Genomic DNA, 24403 nt, shown 5'->3' on the forward strand with positions numbered 1-24403 from the left:
GTGCTCGTATCTATTGGATCGCAGCTGGTGTGCTTTATGGGAATGAGGGAATCTAACGCCCATCTTTTTGTCCGAGCAAGAGGTGTCTTGCCTGTTGGATCTCAGTTCACACAGGCAGCAAATCGAGCACATGGATCTCCATGTTACCATTCATTTGATTCTAAAGTACCCAGATTTTCAGTAGCAGGATGGGTTGCTAGTTCAAAGGTACTGTCCCCAACCTTTTTTCATAAAAAAAATTACTATGCCTAACATCCACATTTTGTCATGATCAACAGGGGCTAGTACCAACGGCAAAAGAAATTAATAGCTCACGGGAAATGAAACCGAGTAAAAGAACATGGAAATGCAAAGAGAAACGAGCGAAAGATGGTTTATCGCATCTGCCTTGGCCTTGAGTTTCCCAGAAATTATCCAAATGACTGACATTCCAAGCAGAATCATTTAGAAGTGTTTTGTACAAGTTGCCAGCAAGACCTTTCGTTAAGGTGTGAGCACTTACAGCACCACCATCCAACCTATGCTTTTGGTGTCGTCGCCCTTCTCTACTAGAAGAGAGAAGCTGCATCCTTCTCTACTAGAAGAGAGAAGCTGCATATGCACCTTGATCCAGTGTAGCCCCTAAAATACAGCCTAACCTTGTGTACAAACATATAGGCGGGCCTAGATAACGAATAAAACTCTGCTATCCAATACATTCTTCCCACATGCGCATGGTATCTGCAAAATAGCATGCAACAAAGTGATGAGCACTACTTAACAAATAGTTTCATAACCAATGAAGGAGAAAAGGGGGATATATGCTATGCGGTATGTGGTATGATAATCCACCAAACTAGAATTGTACAATCCAGCTATTAATGTTGTCAGTGTTTTCTCTTTTCCTTTTGGAATTCTCTAAACAAGAATTACCAAGGAAAAAGCTGTGCAAAAGGCAATCACCCCTTAAACAAAATATTATAACAACTCTCATCATAGCTTCACAAGAATTACTAAGTTACCTGTCAATTTGCAAAGAGACCCTAATTTATTCCAGATGCATTAGTTTGTTAGCAAATAAATAAAGGGATTGAGTATTTTATCAGAGACCATAATACTACCGGTATACAATTATCAACTGGCAAGCATATGTTAGAAATACCAATCTCCAAGTGTGGTTAAGGAACTTTTTTGCCATGCTAGTTTATATAAATATTGTACCAATACACGCATACGTGTCTCAGTTAATTAGCATCATTCATTTGAAATGGAGTACCGATACATGTTACATAGTTGGCTATAATTTCCTTCTAGCTTGATCAGCAAACTTTAGATTTTCAACCAATCTGACTTTTGACCTTTTGAGGTATTCGGCAACCGGTTGTTTTTCATTAAAACAAGATCACCACTACTAGCCCACTTCAAAGAAGTTGAACTGCAATGGTGCAGTTGTTGATTCTTAGGCCAAATTCTAACAAGAATCCAACAAATAACGCATCAAAGTAAATCAATCTCTTACTAACAAGCAAGTGGTCATGAATAGGTGAAAGAAACCGACTGGTAAGGGTAAGGTGATGAAGGGAGTCATATCTGAACATCAAATCACTATTAGTACATGACCAAGTAGAATGGTAGAAAGTGCATAGTTCCTGAAACCGCATAGTTCCAGAAATCTGCAAATGCATGGACTCATAACACATTTTCTTCCAATAGATATTGCTCCAAGTAACTTCACAATGATTAGTCAGGGCTCTATGCAATGGTAAATCTAACTTTATACATATCCTCATTAAATTATTACTTAGGGCGTGTGAGCTTGCTGTCAAGACAACAGGTATTGTTATATCGAAACAATATCAAGAAGTCACATTGATCCTAACATTAGGATGACCGCACACACCAGCAGGCTACCCAATATAGAAGGCCGTTCGATAATAATAGACCAGGTTGAACTTGTTGGTGATACAGGAAAACCATGTTCCCAATGACATAAAAAGTATACATATTCCCTTTGTCAAAACCTGTTAGATCACTATCTGAAACTACTACTAGGTGACACCATTCAGCATCCTACTGCAATGGAACAGCCGAACAGGCAATGCACGTGCACGGTACAATCTATCGAGATCACACAACATGATTCACCTTCTAAGGGAAGCAATTCGCACCAATCGGAGCCGAAGAGCGTGGCTCACAATGAACTACAGGGAGGCAATACCTTGCTCTCAAAAGTCGAAGCTTTTGAGGTATGTGGGATCCTTCTTGGCCCGCTCCTGAAACTTGCGGAACCACCGGTCCAGGATGTCCGTGGGCACCACCAGCTTGCCGCCGTCGGCGCCGCAGAACGACTGCATGAAGTTGAACAAGTTCTCGCCGACGCGGAGCGCGACGCGCTCGGCGCGCTGCTCGTCGGGGGGCGGCGGCAGCGCTGCCACATCCTCTACTGCGACGCCCAGCTTAGCGGGGCCTACAGCAGGCTCCGGCTCGTCGCCGGCCTCCGGGAGCGAGAAGCTGGCCGAGGGACGCGTCGCCCCGAGCGCCCCCAGGAACGCGAAGGGGCGATTGGCGGCGGCCTGGAAGTAGACGGCGACGGCCTTGCCGGGCGGCAGCGCGGCCGCGGCGGCCGGGAGCAGGAATACGACCGCGGAACGCGGCGCGGCGGCGAGCGCGAGCGTGGAGAGGTCGAGGAGCCAGGAGTTGGGCGCCACCTGCGCGAAGGCGGTGGCGTCGAGGGGGAAGGTGTAGTCCGGGAAGACGACGCCGAACATGGCGGCGGCGACGGGCGGGGCTTGCAGATTCTTGGATGCCGCTAAGGTGCTCGCGCTAGTGCCGTGGGGCGGCGGCGTGGCACCGGGGAGCTCTTTGTCCGGCGATGCGGGGCATCGGGCATGGAGGGGGAGGGGTGTACCTTCGATTGGGTTCTGGGGGAGAATAGAGGCTTCTAGAACGTTACTGAGGCTTGCAAGGTCGATTGGGATTTGACATGTCAAACCCTTTCTTACAGAGCAACGTATGCTTTTTAAACTAGTTCGTATGCAAACTATGAAAACTTTAATTTGGATCACCAGATCAAAATCCAAATGACACATGAGGAGTGGGAGGGAGGATTTGTAAAAATGTGATTACCTAATCCAAAGGCGGGCAGTTAATTATAAAATTACTCCCTCCTCATGCCCGTTGGATCTTGATCCGGTGGTCCAAATTGGAGTTTTCATAGTTTGCATACGAAAGTGGTTTGCATAGCATACGTCGTCTTCTTACAGTTGGGTCCCGCGCGTCATACACATGAAATTGTGGCCTGAATCTGCTAAAACTTATCCTTAGGCTGTTTAGTTCGCGCAAAAGTTTGAATTTTGGTACTATAGCACATTTCGTTGTTATTCGATAATTAATGTCCAATCACAAAGTAATTAAATTTAAAAGATTCATCTCATAAAAACAATTATACTGTATAATTAGTTTTTTAATTATATTTAATGTTCTGCGTATGTCTAAAGATTCGATGTGGCAGGTATTGTAGAATTTTTTAAAAAACTAAACATGATCTTATTTTCTTTAGCCGGATAACCCCGAGTATTTGCTAACTGAATTGTTCGTATATTCCTCAACTCTTGATTACACAAAGAGAGCGACAAGGGCGAAGCTATAGCTAGTGGTCGGGGTCGGGGACCCCGGCAACTTTTGGAAAATCCGTTTAGATATCACTCTTATTCCAAACAAAATGAGTCTATAGAAAAACTAGGATATCATTTAGTTGGAAGAGCGAGTTAGGATGGATTAGGATGGAGTGGTTCTATTTTTATTTTTGGGGCGATTCCTATAAAAGCTATTTGGCTGGAGCCGAGAGATGGAGCGGTTTTCATTTCTTGTTTGGTTAGAGGGATACGATAACAGAAATTTTAGATCCGACAGTCTCTATTTGTGTGTCCCGCTTGTCAGGTCATCTCGCGCGCCTAACATTCCATTGCCCGTCCTCGCTATCGAGGTTGGCTCTGGTCCGTTGTGCCAAGGCGTTGCCATAGCTCGGGCCCTCCACCTCGGTCGCCGAGTTGGGTCTGTCCGTCGCCGCCGACCAGGACCTCCGCCTCAGGGCCTGCCACGCCGCCAACTACCCACTCCTTCGCCCTAGGGCCCGCGTCGTCACTGTTCCGAACCTTTGCCCTGGGTCCGCAGGTCCGCCGTCGCCGAGAACCTACGCGGCCTCTCACCGGCCGCTAGGGCTCGAGCAGGGTGCGGCCCAGGTCCTCTGCCGCCTCTCGCCAGTCGCCGTGGCTCGAGCAAGGTGCGGCTGCAGCTCCGGTGCCGCAGTGGCACCCCCACACATCTCCCCCGCCGACGTTGCTCGCCCACTCGTCCCTATCACGGCCTCTCACGCCGTCAAAGTGGGATGGCTAAGTTCGACTGTTTTTTTTTTGGGATGGAGCCATCCCAAATCACTGCGACTATTCTCTTCACGGAATGGCTCAGTTCCAGCACCCGTGAACTAAACAAGGAGCAAGATGGCTCCATCCCTGCTCGCACCTTGTTTAGTAATGGGCCTTACATAGTTGGATGGAGGGAGTATCAACCAATGATAGTATGAGTTAAATACAAGCAGTAAAAAGAACTTAAATAATATGAAAACAAATATGGACGGCGCTAGCTGTAAGGCAGGCACATGATAACTGAGTGTTAGATTCTCAATCACAAGGGTTCTTTACAAGATCGATATCTGAGCACTAATCGAGCACTGGGGTACATGTTCTAGATAGAGATTAGCAAGTAGTTCGGGTCCTAACTATAGATCAGAATGAGATGGAGGGGGAGATAGTCAGACCGTCAGCGGAGGCGGTGCAGTGGACGAGCTGGTGCCGATGGGAGCCATCGCGTCTATCGAGTTGAGGTTGGTGGCGAGGAAGTCGGAGTCGGCGAGGTGCGGGTCGACGAGCTCATGGTCCGGCGATGGCGGTGTACGGCGCGGGTACTGGCATCCCTCGGGCCTCCACCAGCACTAGCTGTCGACGGCGTGGGAGTTGGTCGGCGAGGTCGTCGTGGCGGCGCTGGGGTGCTTTCTGTCGGCCTCGCGCTAACCCTAGATCGGGTAGGGTTTCTGTGGGACGGGTTTGTGGTGGCGAACCTCGTAGTGCGAGCCCCGGCACCCCTCCCATTCTATATAGCGTTGGTTTTTCTATGCTATCGATCACTCTTAAACCAGGTACGAATTTCTTAAACCATGTGACCTGCCCGGAGGCCTCGTAACATGCTACAAATTCTGCGTACATCGTGGAAGATGCTGTAACTGACTGTTTAGAGCTCTTTCACGATATTGCTCCTTTTGCAAGAGTGAAGATGTATCCAGACGTGGATTTTCTGTCATCTACATTTCCTGCAAAGTCTGAATCTGAATATCCTTCTATTTCTAGAGATTCTGATTTTCTGTACGTTAGCATGAGGCCAGTAGTGCCCTATAGCGTAAAGCCTTCTTTATCATTTTCCAGTGTTCTATGCCTGAATTATTTTGGTATCTGCCAAGTACCCCGGTAACAAAACTTAAGTCAGGGCAAGTGCACACTTGTGCATACTGTAAGCTTCTGACAGCTGAAGCATAAGGCACTGTCTTCATTTGCTCGAGCTCATACTGATTCTTGGGACATTGATGTTTCCCGAAATTGTCGTCCTTGACTATTGGAGCAGGTGTGGGCTTGCTCGCATGCATACTATATTTCTTTAATACTTTTTCTAGGTATGCTTTCCGCGACAATCCTAATACACATTTTCTTCTATCTCGGTGAATCTCAATTCCTAAAATAAATGAAGCTTCACCAAGATCCTTCATATCAAAATTCGAGGATAAAAATTTAGTTGTCTCCAGTAGTTGTCGGTACCCTGTAGCAGGGATACCCACTCTTACTGCAGCAAGGCAGGACCCGCGTAGTTATCCGTAACTACGCGTAAAGGACGGAGTAGCCAGGCCCCACCGGTCAGGCTCTTTCCTCACCAGGCCAACGGCCCCGGACCCGTTCCCCGCCTGGGGATGGGTCCGGAGACGCCACGTGTCTCTAAGGAAGGGAAGCTCCGAGCTGACAGCCGAGGCCTCGGACCCCCCCATAGGGGTCCGGGACCTCCTGCACCCATCCGGACCCCCTTACCGCGTGGGGGTCCAGAGCCGCCACGTGTCCCAGAGGCACGGGGGGCGGGCTCGTGCGCGAGTCCTCCGCAAGGAGACTCGCCCACCCACCGCATTTAATACGGATGGTTGAGGCGTGCTCTATCGCCGCGGCACGCGGGACAGCCTTTGTCAGGCCTCACTGTGCACCGCGTATTACCAAGGTACACAGTGCAGCCGCCTGTGCCGCACCCGCGCAGAGCCAGTCTGCAGCATTAAATGGATACGACGGCACGACACTTTTCCATCATGCCGCCTACGTCGCAAGCTACACAGCCGTTCAGCTACGTGGCACGCGACGCCACTAGCTACGTCTGGCATCGTCCTGACAAGACAGCGCCTAGACATGATGAACGAGGGACTCCAGGAGCAGGCAAGGGATTCCAGGAGAGAGATCCCCGTTGCCTGCGATGCCATGATGTATGAACAGTACGTTATTTTATACTACACCATTGGGCCCACTTATCGGGGACCCAACAGCCATGTACGCGCCTCCCTTGAGATATAAAAGGGAGGCGCTCGCTGCGCACTACAGGCCCTCCAGACACACAAGCTCTCGCAAACTCTCTCACTCTCGTGGGAAGGCAATACAACACACAGTGGACGTAGGGTATTACGCTCCGGCGGCCCGAACCACTCTAAATCTGGCTGTGTTCATCGTGTTCTTGAGTGAGATCCATCTGGGACTAGCTAACCCCCGAGTACACACCCTCTGGGCTAGGGCGGGTGCCTTCCGCCACCCGGCCGTGGTTTGCAGCACCGCGACATTTGGCGCGCCAGGTAGGGGAATTTAGCTGGTCGCAGTTCATCTCTTCTTCGTCCCCATGGTTCGTGTGGACGACGTAGAGATGACGGAGGGTGTGGCGTCCTCCACGCCACACGCCCCTCGTGTTCCTGCTCCAGGGGCAACTGTGCCTGCGGAGCAGCCACCGTCGGCGGCGGCGCGCGCTGCTCGCCGGCAAGAGTCAGGGCGCCCATCAAGGGCCCCTCACAAGCTGCGAGCGGTGGAGCGCTGGCAGCGGCTAGGGAGTTGCTTCGCAACCCCCCGACTGAAGCAGCCTCGCCAGAAGCCCTGAAGCAGTGGCGGGATGACATTGACCGTCTCCTCCACCTGGCTCAGGCCTCCCCCAGTTCTGCAAGAACTGGGCAACGACCTCCGCCCGGCAACGCGGTGGTACCTTACCGCCAGCGTCAGGGCGGTGCGTCGGCATCCGTGCACTCCCCTACCGTTAGGGGTGCACGAACAGAAGACCTGCGGGCGGAGCTCAACCGCCGGCGCGCGGGAGAGGATGCCCGCATCTCCGTTGAGAGGGCACGAGAGCGCCGTCTTAACATTGAGGGCCGCAACCTCAACGCCGACTTGGACGTGGTAGCACCCAAGCCCCCGGTGAACGCCCGGATACAGCCAGGCGCACCAGTTGCTGGGGTGGGCTGCGCTGCACTGGCGGAGCACCTCCGCGCAGTGGCATTGTCACAGAAGACGAACTTCACATCTTGCCCACTGATGTGAGGCTCACCTGCCCGACTTCACGGAGAATACGGGACCCACTCGACCGACCAACCGGGATGAAGTGGTTGACCGATCCACGAGGCACAAATCTCTTCGGAGTCCTCCGGAATGTAGCCTGTTAAAATATATGGCAACAACCAGCCTGAGTATTCTAATACTCAGCAAGACTTACCCGTCCATGGGTATACTTAGCCCATTAACTAGACATGAAAGGCTTTTTGGTTCTGGAGTTATTTTGCTGAAAAGCAGCTAGCACTGAATCCTTACTTTCAATATTTTAGCGCCAATTGAGTTGACCGCTATAACTTAGGTTTGCCTAGTACTCTAGAGCATACATGGTTGATCACAATATCTTTTCAGAGCACCACAGCCATAACTCATATTCTCAACTTTTCATTCCCAATTCCATTATTTACTACGATGTGACAGAGAGATCAAGGTTCTCATATCCGCGAGTCACGGCGAATCGATTCGATTTAACCTTGCAAGGTGGACCTAACCAACACGGCACGTATATGCCCCGTCGGGCTATACACACCAACCCTTCACATATGCACACCGAATAGGCGAACTGCCCTGCGACCCGGGACTGCTAGCCCCACCGATACCAACGAAGGGCCAGCCATGAGTTTGTATACTAGCTCCACTGGTGAAGACAGTATCAAGTCCGCCTACCGGTGCACATATGGTACTGAGCTTACCAGTTTCGACTACCTCCTACTCCCGGCGTGCGGTTAGTACTGTTCAATCCTCGATCAATAGTGCCAACAACGGTACGGTCCTCAATCGACATAGGCGGAGGCTTACTTTCCATAACTTCCATATCCATAACCAATCCATCTCCGCCCGGTCTCCATTTTTCCTTTCTTTTTCTCAAAGATTCGTTCTCCAGAACTTTTTTCATAAGTAACAAGACCTATATCTCGCGAGTGACAGGAATCACTCGTCTTGTACCGAATCCTAATTAAGCATTGCAGTACTAACGACCTGTATACTAGTAGAGCGACTGAGGAAACCTAAGGATCATGCATCTAAGGTTCCAATCAACTCCTAGAAACTTAAATGCACAATAAATATATAACAAATATTGAATACTGAAAATAAGGGTCATGCACCGGGGCTTGCCTTGCCAGTCAGCGGGGTCAGCAACTTCTGAATCTGGCTCGACGGCTACTTCGGCTCGTGGTTCCCCTGCTTGCGGCTCCTGGATTGGCTCAGCGATCAACTCGTAGACGGCTTCGCTCGTGACGTCTACATGTATGAAAAAGGATGCAATGCAAAAGTTAAAGCGGTGCAATGAAATGATGCAGGGCACTCAAAATGCAATACGGCAATTAAACGAAAGAAACAATTTGGCAACGATTTATTAGAGACTTAATTACGAACAAACAAATAGAACCACAACATACCTAAGAGCATCCCATTCTGATCCTAAAACCAGAACAGAAAGAAACAAACGGAAATTTGAGCAATTGCTTCAAGGATACAATTATGGTAGAAAAGAATTTATTTAGCAACCACAAAAGAAAAAAAACCGCGGTTAGGAGCTAAACACTTGCAAAACTTAACTTGCAAACCTGACTTGGTGATAAAATGTTTACCAGCTTGATAATGTATAAACATAACATGCAAGAAACAAATTATTAACAAATACTGGGAAAGAAAACATTTACTTTGCTACTAGCTACAATAAATTGAGCATAAATGGATTTGTAATACACGCAAAACTTTTACTCATGGAAATTTTTCAGTGGACTACACATGTAAGGAGTAAGCCACTGTGAATTTTTCATAATTTTTAGAGCAACAGAACAACTGGTATTAAATAAACTAGGTTAAACATAAACTGAATTTTTAGCAGGGGCAAAAGTGACATTTCCCATGCACAAGTATTTTTTTTTTCTGAAGATCTCGATTCTAGAAACCTAACAAAATTTATTTTGCATTTTTCTCGCTTTTCTATAATTTTCTACACAAACTTGAAGTTTTCAGCCAAAAGATAATAAATAAAACAAAACCTACCCTAACTTTCCCCCTCTCCCTGACCGCGGGCCCCACCCGTCAGTGAAATAAAGAGAGAGGGCGGGGTTCTCCCCTGCTTTGCTGCTCGCGCACGCCAGGGACGGCGCGCGGCCTGGCGCGGCGGGGGCGGCGGCGCTGCCGCCGGCGGCGGCCGACCGGCGTTGCGGCCTGGCTGGACCGCGGCCAAAGCGGCTCGGCGGAGCGGAGCGCACGCGGGGCAGGGCACGGGGGCACACGGGGCGGCGCCATGGCGGAGGCGGGACGGCGCACGGCGTTCCCCGGCGGCGGGGGCTAGCCGGCGGCGCTGCGGCGCTGGCTCGTGGCCAGGGCGGCCTACCGGCCCCGGGGCGCGCGGTTACGGCCCGCGGCCCCGCGCAGGACGGCCCCGCAGCGGCGCGCGCGGCGGCGCGACGGTGAGCCGGCGGTGGTGGCGGCGGTTTCCGCGGGGAAAAAGGTCGGGAAGCTTGAGAAGGTCACCGGGATGCTCACCGTGCTCATGGATTGGATGGAGGAAGGCCGGAAGATGGACATCGACGGAGGGGGCGGAGCTCGGTGGAGCTTCAATGGCGGTTGGGTTCGACGGGTTCGATTCCAGCCGGGTTTGGGCACGGCCGAGCTGCGGAACGGGTGGAGGAGGCAAAGAGCGAGGCGAAGAAGGCTCTGGCGCGAAGGATCGAGGCGGGGTGGCGAGCTATGGCCGGAGGGCGAGCGATGGCGCGGCTCGGCTGCTCTGCTCGCTCGAGGAGGAAGAAAGGGATAGGAACGAGAAGCCTCCAGGGCACGCGACTGGATAAGCCACGCGCACGGAGGGTGAGGATCGCCGGCGCGCGCGACGCGTGGAGTCGCCGGTGATCGGTCGCGGCGAGCACAGTAGAGTTACAGGGAGGAACAGTAAGCTCGTTGACTGAAATTGATTTGAGTTTGACCAGTTAGAACTCTAAATTCCATGTAACAACTTGAAATTTGGCCAAACTAGAAATTGTAGAGGAAAAGATGATCTACAACTTTCATTTTAGGCGAAAGTTGATTTGGAACTCGGATCATCAAGAAAAACGCACTCGAACTCGGCTAAACCGATGTTTACCGCGCAACTCGATTAACGCTAGAGACCGTGATTAACCCTGATTAGCGATTAAGCACGATATTAACGTCAAAACTAACACCGGGGTGTTACAACCTTCCCCCCTTAAAGGAATCTCGCCCCGAGATTCAAGCATAACGGAAAATATAAGACAAGAAGGTTCAAGTGTGAAGTACCTTGATGCGTGCTTAGGAAATCAGGGTATTTGGCCTTAAGAAATTCCTCTTCCTCCCAAGTAGCTTCATCTTCGGAGTGATTACTCCATTGAACTTTGTAGAATCGATTGGTTGTGCGACGAGTAACTCGATCCTTGCGATCAAGTATCTTGATTGGGTGCTCAGGATAAGTGAGATCAGATTCTAATTGAATGGTATCACTGCCGATAGCTTCAGTTGGAACTCTAAGACATTTCTTTAATTGGGACACATGGAAGATGTTGTGAATTGCCGAAAATTTTGCTGGAAGATTCAACCGGTAAGCTACTGGACCATATCTTTCTACAATTGGGTATGGGCCAATGTAGCGGGGAGCTAGCTTTCATTTTATCCCAAATCTTTGCACGCCTTTCCAAGGTGATACTTTTAAATAGACATGGTCACCAACTTCAAAAACAAGTGGGTCACGCCGTTTATCCGCATAACTCTTGTAACGGGACTGCGCAATCTTCAAGTTTTCTTGAATCAGATGAACTTGTTCTTCGGCTTCTTTAACCATGTCAGGTCCAAAAATAGTCCTCTCTCCAACTTCGGACCAATTCAGTGGAGTACGGCATCGACGACCGTATAAAGCTTCGAATAGTGCCATTTTAATGCTTTCTTGATAGCTATTGTTATAAGAAAATTCAGCTAATGGCAAGCATTCATCCCATTTCTGCGGGTAGACTAAAACACATGCGCGGAGCATATCTTCTAAAATCTGATTAATTCTCTCCGTTTGGCCATCTGTTTGAGGGTGATAAGCTGAGCTGTGGATCAATCGAGTTTCTAAACAAGTATGCAATTGTTCCCAGAAGCGAGCAACAAACTGGGTCCCTCGATCTGATATGATAGTCTTTGGCACTCCATGTAAACATAGGATGCGATCCATATACAACTCGGCATACTTCTTTGCTCGATAGATTCTTTTAACTGGAAGAAAATGTGCGGATTTGGTCAGTCGGTCTACAATGACCCAGATCGAATCATAACCCTTTTGAGTTCGGGGTAAACCGACAATAAAGTCCATGCTGATGTCTTCCCATTTCCATTCAGGAATACTCAAAGGTTGCAACATTCCAGCTGGTCTGAGATGACTAGCTTTGACTCTACGACAGATGTCACATTCTGACACATACTTGGCAATCTCTCTTTTCATCCGAGTCCACCAAAACTGTTGTTTGAGGTCTCGATACATCTTGTTGCTACTAGGATGAATTGATAGTCGAGAGGTATGAGCTTCATCAAGAATTTGCTTTCTGAGCTCAAAATCTTTAGGCACCACTAATCGGTTCTTAAACCATAATACATTCTCACTATCTTGGTGAAAACAACTTACTTTCGAATCTCCTTCTGATAATCTCCTCTGAATTTCCTTTATTCCTTTATCTTTCTTTTGTGCTATGATGATTAGATCACGAAGAGTAGGAGTGAGTTCTAGATGGGCCAGTGTGCCATGTGGTACAATGCTCAAGTTCAGCTTTTCCATTTCAAAGCAAAGAGACTCGCTTAATGGTATAGCTGAGATGCAATGACAGTGAGCTTTGCGACTTAGCGCATCTGCAACTACATTCGCTTTACCTGGATGATAATGCACTTCAAGTTCATAATCCTTGATTAGTTCCAACCATCGCCTTTGGCGCATGTTCAAATCAGGTTGAGTAAAAAGATACTTAAGACTCTTGTGGTCAGTGTAGATGCGACAAGGACTACCCAAAAGATAATGTCGCCATATCTTCAGAGCATGAACTACAGCAGCTAATTCCAAATCATGAGTTGGGTAGTTTTCCTCGTGGCATTTGAGTGACCTAGACGCATATGCAATCACTCGGTTCTCCTGCATCAAGACACAACCAATACCAATACCAGATGCATCACAGTATATGTCAAATGGTTTTGATGTATCAGGTTGAGCCAGGATAGGTGCAGAAGTTAAAAGCTTTTTCAGAGTATGGAAAGCCTCTTCACATTTGTCATTCCAATGAAACTTAACACCCTTCTTGAGTAGCTCGGTCATAGGCTTGGCAATTCTTGAAAACTCTGGGATGAATCGACGATAATACCCATCTAATCCTAGAAAGCTGCGGATTTCCTTAACTGATGTTGGAGCCTCCCAATCCAATACATCTTGAACTTTTCCTGGATCAACTGATATACCCTCTGCAGATATGACATGGCCTAAGAAAGGAACTTCTTTAAGCCAAAATTCACATTTGCTGAATTTTGCATATAACTTGTGCTCTCGTAGACGTTGAAGAACAATATGAAGGTGCTTGGCTTGCTCTTCTTCATTCTTGGAGTATATCAGGATGTCATCAATGAATACCACAATAAACTTGTCCAACTCAGGCATGAAGACCGAATTCATAAGATACATGAAGTAAGCTGGAGCGTTAGTCAATCCAAAAGACATGACTAGGTACTCAAATAAACCATAGCGAGTGGAGAAAGCAGTCTTTGGAATGTCCTGAGGTCTGATCTTTATTTGGTGATAACCGGATCGAAGATCTATCTTAGAAAATACCTTAGCTCCGGCTAACTGATCAAAGAGAATGTCAATGCGAGGCAATGGGTATTTATTCTTGATGGTAACTGCATTTAGAGGCCGGTAATCAACACATAACCTCAAACTTTGGTCTTTCTTTTTCACAAATAGAGCTAGGCATCCCCATGGTGATGCGCTCGGACGAATGAAGCCCTTATTCAGTAGGTCTTGCAATTGTACCTTCAGTTCTGCCAATTCATTTGGTGGCATCCGATATGGCCTTCTAGAGATAGGTGCTGTACCCGGTTGGAGTTCAATAACAAACTCAACGTCCCGATCAGGTGGCAGCCTAGGTAAATCCTCTGGAAAGACATCTGAATAATCGGACACTACAGGTATCTCCTCTAAGCTTTTACCCTCCAATTTATTCATGGTTGTATTGTGTGTCTTGTACTTGGTCAAAAGTAACACCGTAGAACCATGTGCACTTGAATTGATATGAACAGCATGCGCCTGAGTATCCAACACAACTCCATGTGCCTTCATCCAATTCATACCCAATATGATATCAATCCCTTGATGTGGGAGAATGATAAAATTGGTCGGAAAGATTCTCCCAGCCAAGTTGATTGGTACCATTCTTGCCATTTGGTTTGTGATTATTTGACCACCTGAGGATTGAATTTTATATGAAGTATTCATGCACTCAATTTTCAATCCGTGCCTATCTGCACAAGCTTTACTAAGAAATGTATGCGAAGCACCAGAGTCGAATAGAACCCTAATTGGATGATCATTGAGGGAAAATATATCCGCCATCACGTGTTCCCCTTCTGGCACGTCCTCACAAGTGGTGTAACTCACACAACCATCCTTAATATACGGCACCTTCTTTTTCTTATTTGTATTGCTAGAGCCTTTTCTCGGCTTGGGTGGAGTATAACAGATACCCTCTGAGTGATGGCAACCCTCGGCTAGTTGACGCTTGCACGAGTCAGGGAGGGAGTTAAAAACATGCTGCAATACTGGTTTCTTTTGCTCCAACGGTGAAGGAGCCACATGTTCAGGCATCCCCTGTTGTAGTTGATATTGAGTTTGGGAAAAGCTAGTGGATCCCATACGTAGGCGTTGCACCATATTCCCAGGAGACCCAATAAGTGATTTCTTCCTCTTTTTCGCCTTTTCATGCTTCAGCATCGCATCTTCTTGGAGGATAGTTTTACTGACCAAGTCACTGTAGCTGGTAAATGTTCTCGCTGCTAAACGCATGAGTAACTCGGTATTTAACCCTTTCTTGAAACAATCTTGCTTCTTTTCATCGGTATCTACGTGATGTGCAGCATATTGTGCAAGATGATTGAAAATATTGGCATACTCCATCACCGATTTGTTCTCTTGTTTCAGATTTAGAAACTCCTCCACTTTCACTTTTATGAAACCTTCTGGAATATAATGTGCCCTAAAAATCTCTCTAAATTCTGACCAGGGAATCTGTCTCTCTGTTAGTTGCATAGCTATATGACTAGCCCACCATATCTTTGTCGGGCCTCTCAGCTGTTGCGCTGCAAAGGCAGCCTTGTCCACTTCTGTGCAATTAAGAATGCCAAACTTGTCCTCCATGATGCGAATCCAAGCATCTGCCTCAAGGGGATCATCGGGCTTGTGAAACAGAGGTGGTTGAGTAGCAAGAAAGCCGACGTAGTCAGTTTCTGCTGGTGGTGCTTGTCGACCTCTGTCGGCATTGCTTTGCACCAGTTGCCTCAACAATTCGGTCTGCTCATTGCGGTCAGCGATAAGAGTCGCAATTGCCTGAGTCAAGGAGGAAGACGGTGGTGGTTGTGCTCCTTGACCCTCATTTCCACGGTTAGCAGTGTTGTTATTGCCCATCTGCAAAAGCACCATCCCTTGGTTAGCCATTCCGCTATCGGGACTAATCCATGCAAATAAAGAATGTGCATAATTAATATGAACACACATCATGAATCGTTCGCTTCGCGATATGGTTCACCAAGATGACAAAATGGTTTGCTTCAGTTGAAACCGCATCTAACCGGGTTGAACAACAGGTTGGTAACTCGGCTAGCTATAACGTTGCAGTCTTAAGGTTGCACAATTATTAACCACAAAGCGACCAACCAACTCAAAAATGCAAGATGCATGCACGTTCTATCGTTCTCACCCAAACAATTACCAATTATGGTATATGAAGACGACCAGTGGCACAATTACGTACTCTCCTTATATATACTAGTCGTTCCTACGATCAAGGATTCATAACGTACTTACGTAGTTAGTGTTCCTGCAAACAAACCAAGACAACAAGATATAGATATAAATATCCATTTCTGGACCCTTCGTGCCAGCACACACGAACGGCCCCCATGTGTCCTACGCCACACGGGTAACGCATATGCAGTTTCCCACATATTCACACATACATTATCATCCACTATAGAGATGGCACCCAAACGTTCGACGCTGAATGGGCAGCGCTGCATACATTACCGAAGCAACGTATTCACTTCCCATACAAATCGCCTTACGGGACACCCAAGGGTACACGTGTCCCAAGGTACACGGTTATGACCAACTGCATAACGAGTCTTCACCTCGTAACATTGCCTTACGAGATGGCTGTGATCACAATCACACGGTATGAAATCCGCACTCCATATCAGGCGGCAGATAGCGACGGGCTCGTTTGAATTGAGCCTTATCACCTCCTCGTATGCTCAACATACAGGACCCACGCACGTATGAAACACGTGGGCTATTCTAAGGACTATCAGAATATTCACCTTGCTTACCTCAGCGTAGGTGCGTCGTTACAGAATAGTAGTTGTGCATAAAAGTAAGGTTTAACGAGAAGTAAATGCTGGAAGTGCTGGAATAAAAATAGATACTTAGATGCCACCTAACTTATAGAACATAATTAGGGCATACGAACTATCTACTCTATTCCTTAGCGCATCTAACGTCAACTTTTCGAAAACCCGAAATTTTTGCAAAACAAAGTTTACTTAACATAGTTAAGTATACCGGTAATCACCCCCCAGTGCAATTAGCTCTGATGCCAGCTGTCACAGAAGACGAACTTCACATCTTGCCCACTGATGTGAGGCTCACCTGCCCGACTTCACGGAGAATACGGGACCCACTCGACCGACCAACCGGGATGAAGTGGTTGACCGATCCACGAGGCGCAGATCTCTTCGGAGTCCTCCGGAATGTAGCCTGCTAAAATATATGGCAACAACAAGCCTGAGTATTCTAATACTCAGCAAGACTTACCCGTCCATGGGTATACTTAGCCCATTAACTAGACATGAAAGGCTTTTTGGTTCTGGAGTTATTTTGCTGAAAAGCAGCTAGCACTGAATCCTTACTTTCAATATTTTTGCGCCAATTGAGTTGACCGCTATAACTTAGGTTTGCCTAGTACTCTAGAGCATACATGGTTGATCACAATATCTTTTCAGAGCACCACAACCATAACTCATATTCTCAACTTTTCATTCCCAATTCCATTATTTACTACGATGTGACAGAGAGATCAAGGTTCTCATATCCGCGAGTCACGGCGAATCGATTCGATTTAACCTTGCAAGGTGGACCTAACCAACACGGCACGTATATGCCCCGTCGGGCTATACACACCAACCCTTCACATATGCACACCGAATAGGCGAACTGCCCTGCGACCCGGGACTGCTAGCCCCACCGATACCAACGAAGGGTCAGCCATGAGTTTGTATACTAGCTCCACTAGTGAAGACAGTATCAAGTCCGCCTACCGGTGCACATATGGTACTGAGCTTACCGGTTTCGACTACCTCCTACTCCCGGCATGCGGTTAGTACTGTTCAATCCTCGATCAATAGTGCCAACAATGGTACGGTCCTCAATCGACACAGGCGGAGGCTTACTTTCCATAACTTCCATATCCATAACCAATCCATCTCCGCCCGGTCTCCATTTTTCCTTTCTTTTTCTCAAAGATTCGTTCTCCAGAACTTTTTTCATAAGTAACAAGACATATATCTTGCGAGTGACAGGAATCACTCGTCTTCTACCAAATCCTAATTAAGCATTGCAGTACTAACGACCTGTATACTAGTAGAGCGACTGAGGAAACCTAGGGATCATGCATCTAAGGTTCCAATCAACTCCTAGAAACTTAAATGCACAATAAATATATAACAAATATTGAATACTGAAAATAAGGGTTATGCACCGGGGCTTGCCTTGCCAGTCAGCGGGGTCAGCAACTTCTGAATCTGGCTCGACGGCTGCTTCGGCTCGTGGTTCCCCTGCTTGCGGCTCCTAGATTGGCTCAGCGATCAACTCGTAGACGGCTTCGCTCGTGACGTCTACACGTATGAAAAGGGATGCAATGCAAAAGTTAAAGCGGTGCAATGAAATGATGCAGGGCACTCAAAATGCAATACGGCAATTAAACGAAAGAAACAATTTGGCAACGATTTATTAGTGATTTAATTACGAACAAACAAATAGAACCACAACATACCTAAGAGCATCCCATTCTGATCCTAAAACCAGAACAGAAAGAAACAAACGGAAATTCGAGCAATTGCTTCAAGGATACAATTATGGTAGAAAAGAATTTATTTAGCAACCACAAAAGAAAAAAAACTGCGGTTAGGAGCTAAACACTTGCAAAACTTAACTTGCAAACCTGACTTGGTGATAAAATGTTTACCAGCATGATAATGTATAAACATAACATGCAAGAAACAAATTATTAACAAATACTGGGAAAGAAAACATTTACTTTGCTACTAGCTACAATAAATTGAGCATAAATGGATTTGTAATACACACAAAACTTTTACTCATGGAAATTTTTCAGTGGACTACACATGTAAGGAGTAAGCCACTGTGAATTTTTCATAATTTTTAGAGCAACAGAACAACTGGTATTAAATAAACTAGGTTAAACATAAACTGAATTTTTAGCAGGGGCAAAAGTGACATTTCCCATGCACAAGTATTTTTTTTCTGAAGATCTCGATTCTAGAAACGCTCCGGACCTTCATCTCGCGCTTCACCAAGGTACGGGGTACCATCCCTCGTATCTCAGATGCATCTATTATCACTGCTTTCCGCCAGGGGGTACGTGACGAGAAGATGCTCGAGAAGCTGGCGACGCACGAGGTGGAAAGCGTCACTACGCTTTTCTCCCTGGCAGACAAGTGTGCCAGGGCCGTGCAAGGCACTCAGCCCCCCAAGATGGAGACGCCAAGGCTGGCGGCTCCGGTGCTACCGCTCAGGGCGGTGGCAAGAAGAAGAAGAACAAGAACCAGAATCGCGGGGAACCGCAATCCGGCGGACCAGTCATTGCAGCAGCAGCGCCAGCGGCGGCGCCGGCAGCGGCAGCAACGGCTGGGGGCCAGAATGCACATGGCAAACGCCCTCGCCCGCAAGGTGGAAGCGGAGGTTCATGCCCAGTGCATCCCACCACTCGCCACAGCGCCGCTGACTGCCGCGAGATCCAGAAGCTCGCGAAGCGGGTCAATGGGCGGCGTGAGCAGTCCTCCAAAGACGGCTCACCCCCTCCTCGCCAGCGGGCCGGCAAGGAGAAGGCCTCCGACAGTGGGGCCGCCGCCGGGGAGAAGGAGCTGGGGTACCAATCCCCCGCTCGAGAGCTGAAGGGCATCTACCACGACGACGACTCCGATTCCGACAACGGCGACCGCCGCAATAAGCTGTACGTAATGTACGGCGGAAGCTGGGAGCTTGTCTCCCGACGGGACGTGAAGACCCTTCGCCGAGAGGTCCTTTCGGTGAAGCCGGGGGTCCCGAAGGCGGCGCCGCACCAGAGGTGGATGAACACCACCATCTCTTTCGGGCCATCCGACTGCCTGGAGAATATGGCCGGAGCTGGTGTACTACCTCTAGTCACCGCTCCTGTCATATCCAACATAAGGCTCTATCACGTGCTGATTGACGGTGGGGCTGGCCTCAATGTCATCAGCTATGCAGCGTTCAAGCAGCTGCAGATCCCAGAGTCCAAGCTGACTCCCTCTCGCCCATTCTCTGGAGTGGGCCCACACCCGGTGTTCCCTCTGGGGAGCATCACATTGCCGGTCACGTTCGGGACCGAGGAGAACTTCCGCACAGAGAGCATTCTGTTCGATGTTGCGGAAGTGAACCTCCCGTTCAACGCCATCATTGGCCGGCCGGCGCTCTACCGCTTCATGGCCATTGCTCATTATGGGTATTTGGTCTTGAAGATGCCTTCCCCTGCCGGAGTCCTCACCGTGCAGGGCGACCGCATCGCTGCCGTCGCTGCAGTTGAGAGACTGCATGCTCTGGCGGCAGAGGCTGCACGTTCTGAGGAGGATCCATCCACCTCGCAACCCAAGGCGCCTGCTAAGGCTCCCAGAGTCCAACCGTCCGATCCGGACCATGTTCCCGTGAAGACGGTTCAGATTGGAGCGGACTCCACCAAGACCACCCGCATCGCGGGGAACCTGGAGGAGAAATAGGAAGACGCGCTCATCACTTTCCTCCGGGCAAATGTCGACGTGTTCGCCTGGGAACCGTCACAGATGCCCGGGATCCCCAGGGAAGTGATTGAGCACAATCTGAGGATCTACCCCGACGCCACGCCGGTACGCCAGAAGCCTCGGAAGCAGTCCGTGGAGCGACAGAACTTCCTCCGCGAAGAAGTCCATAAGCTCCTACACGCCGGCTTCATCGAGGAGGTCCACCACCCCGAGTGGTTGGCCAATCCGGTCGTCGTCCCAAAGGCCAACGGGAAGCTTCGGATGTGCATCGACTACACCAGCCTCAACAAGGCATGTCCTAGAGACCCCTATCCTCTTCCGCGTATCGATCAGATCGTGGACTCCACCTCCGGGTGTGACCTTTTGTCTTTCCTAGATGCATACTCTGGTTTCCACCAGATTCAGATGTCTAGAGAGGATAGGAAGCATACTGCCTTTGTAACAGTAGATGGGCTTTATTGCTACATTGTCATGCCGTATGGTCTAAGGAATGCCTTACCCATGTTTGTACGAGCTATGAACAAAACCTTCTGTAATCTAATTAGAGATATTGTTGAGGTTTATATCGATGACATTGTGGTCAAGACTAAGGTAGGGTCGACATTAGTGGAGGACCTGTCCCTCGTCTTCGACCGGCTCCGCGCCACGCGCACGAAGCTGAACCCAGAGAAGTGCATCTTCGGCGTCTTAGCAGGGAAGCTGCTGGGTTTCCTGGTCTCACATCGAGGCATCGAGGCAAACCCAGCCAAGATCAAGGTGATCGAAGCGATGAGGCCTCCTGGCCGCATCAAGGACGTCCAGAAGCTTACTGGATCTCTCGCTGCTCTTAGCCGCTTCATATCGAGGTTGGCTGAGAGGGCCCTTCCCTTCTTCAAACTACTGAGGAGGTCCGGTCCATTTTCATGGACCGAAGAGGCTGAACAGGCCCTCCAGGAGCTGAAGCAGCACCTTACCTCGCTGCCAGTATTGGTGGCTCCAGAGCCCAGTGAGCCATTGTTTCTGTATCTTGCTGCGTCTGCGGAGGCAGTCAGCATGGTGCTGGTCGCCGAAAGGACGGAACAAGCTCGCCAGGGGGACACCAGGGTCTCCCCGGCCAAAGATGGTGAGCCGGACCCCGGACACGGGGGCCCGTCAGCCTCACCTCTGCCTGAAGCCCCAGACCCCGCACAAGGGGGTCCGGAGGAGCCTTGTGCCAGTGGGAACCCAGAGCCGCTGGGGGCCCAAGGACCTGATGTGGTAGATAAGGGCGAGTCGGACCCGGTAACCAGAGTCCGGACCGTCCAAAAGCCAGTTTACTACGTCAGTGAATTCCTCCACGAGGCGAAGGCCAGGTATCTTGAGACGCATAAGCTTATCTATGCAATACTTATTGCCTCCAGGAAACTGCGCCACTACTTTCAGGCACACCGAGTTGTCGTAGTGACCTCTTACCCGTTAAGAGCGATCCTGCACAACTCCAACGCCACAGGCAATATCGCCAAGTGGGCGGCAGAGCTAGCCGAGTTCCAACTGGACTTCCAGCCATGCCTTGCAGTCAAGAGCCAGATCCTGGCTGATTTCATAGAGGAGTGGACTCCTTCCCCAAGCAATTCAGGGGTCCGGTCGTCAACGCAGGACCCCCGGAGCTGGAAATCAGGGCACCAGTCTTCACCGAGCCCCACTGGACACTCTTCTTTGACGGGTCCGCCCGCGAAAAGTGGGCCGGAGCTGGTGTGGTCCTCATCGACCCAAACGGAGATCAGCTGAAGTACATGGTGCACCTTGAGTTCAAGGCCACCAACAACATGGCGGAGTACGAAGCTCTGATCTTTGGCCTGACGCAAGCCCTCTCATTGGGGGTCCGGCAGCTTCTGGTGAAGGGGGACTCCCAGTTAATCATCAAGCAGGTCCGAGGGGATTGCAACTGCAACAATCCCCAGCTCGCGGCATACCTCATACACGTGAGGAAGCTCGAGAAGGACTTCGACGCCTTGGAACTGCAACACGTTCCCCGCGAGCACAACTCGGCAGCAGATGATCTCTCTGCGAGAGCATCTACTTGGGCATCTGTGCCCGAGGGTGTCTTCGAAAGACGGCTGCTGAGACCTACCGCCCAGCCTGCTGAGCTGGGTGAAGGGGATCAAGCTAGCACCTCGAAGCCAGCGGTCCCGGCAGCACTCCACCTGTGGTGCCCAACCTGGGCCGTGTGCCCTGTTGAGGATCCTAGTGACCTCGCAGAGCCACCCCCACCTACTCAGGGAGCTCCCGATGCATGGATCTCCGAGATCCGGGGCTACCTGAAAGATAACATCCTCCCTGATGACGATGTGTCCGCTGAGCGCATAGTCTGATTGGCTAAACGCTATGCGGTGGTAGAAGGGGATCTCTACCGCCGTGGCGCCAACGGTGTCCTCATGCGGTGCATTTCCCAGGGAGAGGGCCGCGAGTTGCTCACGGAGATCCATGGAGGCGAGTGCGGAAGTCATTCCTCCTCTCGCACGCTTGTTGGCAAGGCCTTTCGGCATGACTTCTACTGGCCAACAGCACTCCAGGATGCGGCTGAGCTGGTAAGGTCCTGCAAAGCATGCCAATTCCATGCAAAGCAAATACACACCCCGGCTCAAGCTCTGTAGATGATTCCGCCCTCATGGCCATTCGCTGTGTGGGGTGTGGATATCCTGGGGCCATTCCCCCGGGCTGTCGGTGGGTACCGGTTCCTCTATGTCGCCATCGACAAGTTCACCAAGTGGCCGGAGGTTACCCCTGTGGTGTATATCACTAAGAAATCAGCAGTCGCATTCCTCAGGTCCATTGTGTGCAGATTTGGCATCCCAAACCGCATCATTGCGGATAACGGGACCCAATTCAAAAGCATACTCTTCCAAGAGTACTGTGAGGACATCGGCATCCAGCTATGCTTTGCGTTCGTAGCACATCCCCGCAGCAATGGATAGGTTGAGAGAGCGAATGCAGATATCCTCAGGGGACTCAAGACCCGCACCTACAACTACTTGAAGAAGCATGATGCCAAATGGGTTGACGAGCTTCCATGCGTACTATGGGGCAACCGGACCACACCCAGCCGAGCCACCGGGGAGACTCCGTTCTTCCTGGTCTACGGGGCTGAAGCATGCCTTCCCCCAGAAATTCACCTGGGCTCACCACGGGTCCAGGCCTTTAACGAATCCATGCAGGAACAGCTGCGGCGTGACGACGTGGACTTCGTTGATGAGCGAAGGTGGCGAGCAGCAATCCGAAATGCACGCTACAACCAGGCGCTCCGGCGCTATCATCAACGATTCGTGCACAGTAGGGGGCTCCGGGCTGGCGACCTCGTCCTCAGACGGATCCTGAGCCGAGCAGGGCTCCACAAACTTTCCCCCAACTGGGAGGGGCCCTTCAAAGTTACATAGGTATGCCGGCCCGGATGCGTTCGCCTCGCCACAGAAGATGGAGTGCCGCTGCCCAACCCATGGAACATAGAGCATCTGCGTAAGTTCTACACATAGGCAGAGCCGGAAAATAAACTTTTCCTTTGTAATAAGATAGAGTTACCGTGCGGCCCAGAGCGGTTGGGGGCCACCCTCGTAAACCCGACATCTGGCATCCATCGCACCGTCGGCTAACGCGCGGCTCAGAACGGTAGAGGTCCGACCTCGTAAACCCGGCCTCTGGCATCCATCGCGCAAGCCATGTACATCAAGATTGCAAAGGAAATAATTTCTCCCAGTTCTGTCTTTGTGTCAAAATTTAAATTCGCATTCCGATTCTCAAATTTTTACCTTTTTAACCCCCGCGGGGACATCAACTCTTGTTGCTACAACTAAGATCTGAATTGAGCTGCTGGACCGCCGTACAGATCCGGTCCCTCTTGCTGCTGGAGAGGAGTCCAGAACCCTAAGGACCTACTCTGGAGAGCGGATGCTTGTTTCCTGGGGTGGTCCGGAGTCCTGTGTAGCCGCTTAGCTATTTCCGTACCCAAAAGCCTACACACTCCACCATCCTGTAACGAGTACTCTAGTACCTGGAGCCGGGTAATTAAGGGCCCGGACCCCGTTCCAGCTCAAGAGTTGGTTTCCTAAGTCCAACACGGCATGTTCAGCCCTATATCTCAAAGGATCGAGTACAACAAAGTGACCTTGCCACTGCTGCGAGAGGCCTGGGACGATGAAGCCAGGTCCGGGAAGATCGTGCTGTTTCCTGGAGTGGTCCGGAGCCCTGTGTAGCGCCTTAGCCTGGTCCCGTACCCTAAGCATACGCACTCCGCCACTCTGTAACAAGCACTGAGCAACCTGGACCTGCGCATCTAGAGCCCCGGACCTTGTACCAGCCTGGCACTAGTCAGGGATGAGTCCCGCGGGCCTGCTACTAAGCTGTAAATTTGAAGTGGTACACAGGTTAAGTCCTGACTGGTGGTAGCCAGCCTCAAACCATTGAGCCTACCTACCAGGGGGTCCTAGCATCCGCTTCAAAGCCTT

The 24403-nt window shown here is 49.8% G+C and overlaps 1 protein-coding gene across 1 annotated transcript; it reads right to left on the reverse strand.

The window, feature by feature from the left end:
- Nucleotides 1-357: 357 nt before the first annotated feature.
- On the reverse strand, nt 358-2950 carry LOC120646719 (protein OPI10 homolog). Its single transcript, XM_039923160.1, has 2 exons — nt 2198-2950; nt 358-720 (listed from the first exon to the last, which is right to left on the reverse strand). Exon 1 carries the CDS (start codon nt 2745-2747, stop codon nt 2205-2207), a length of 543 nt encoding a protein of 180 aa, XP_039779094.1. The 5' UTR covers nt 2748-2950; the 3' UTR covers nt 358-720; nt 2198-2204.
- Between the last annotated feature and the right edge of the window lie 21453 nt (nt 2951-24403).

This window comes from Panicum virgatum, chromosome 9K (assembly GCF_016808335.1).
Source record: "Panicum virgatum strain AP13 chromosome 9K, P.virgatum_v5, whole genome shotgun sequence".
NCBI lineage: Eukaryota > Viridiplantae > Streptophyta > Magnoliopsida > Poales > Poaceae > Panicum > Panicum virgatum.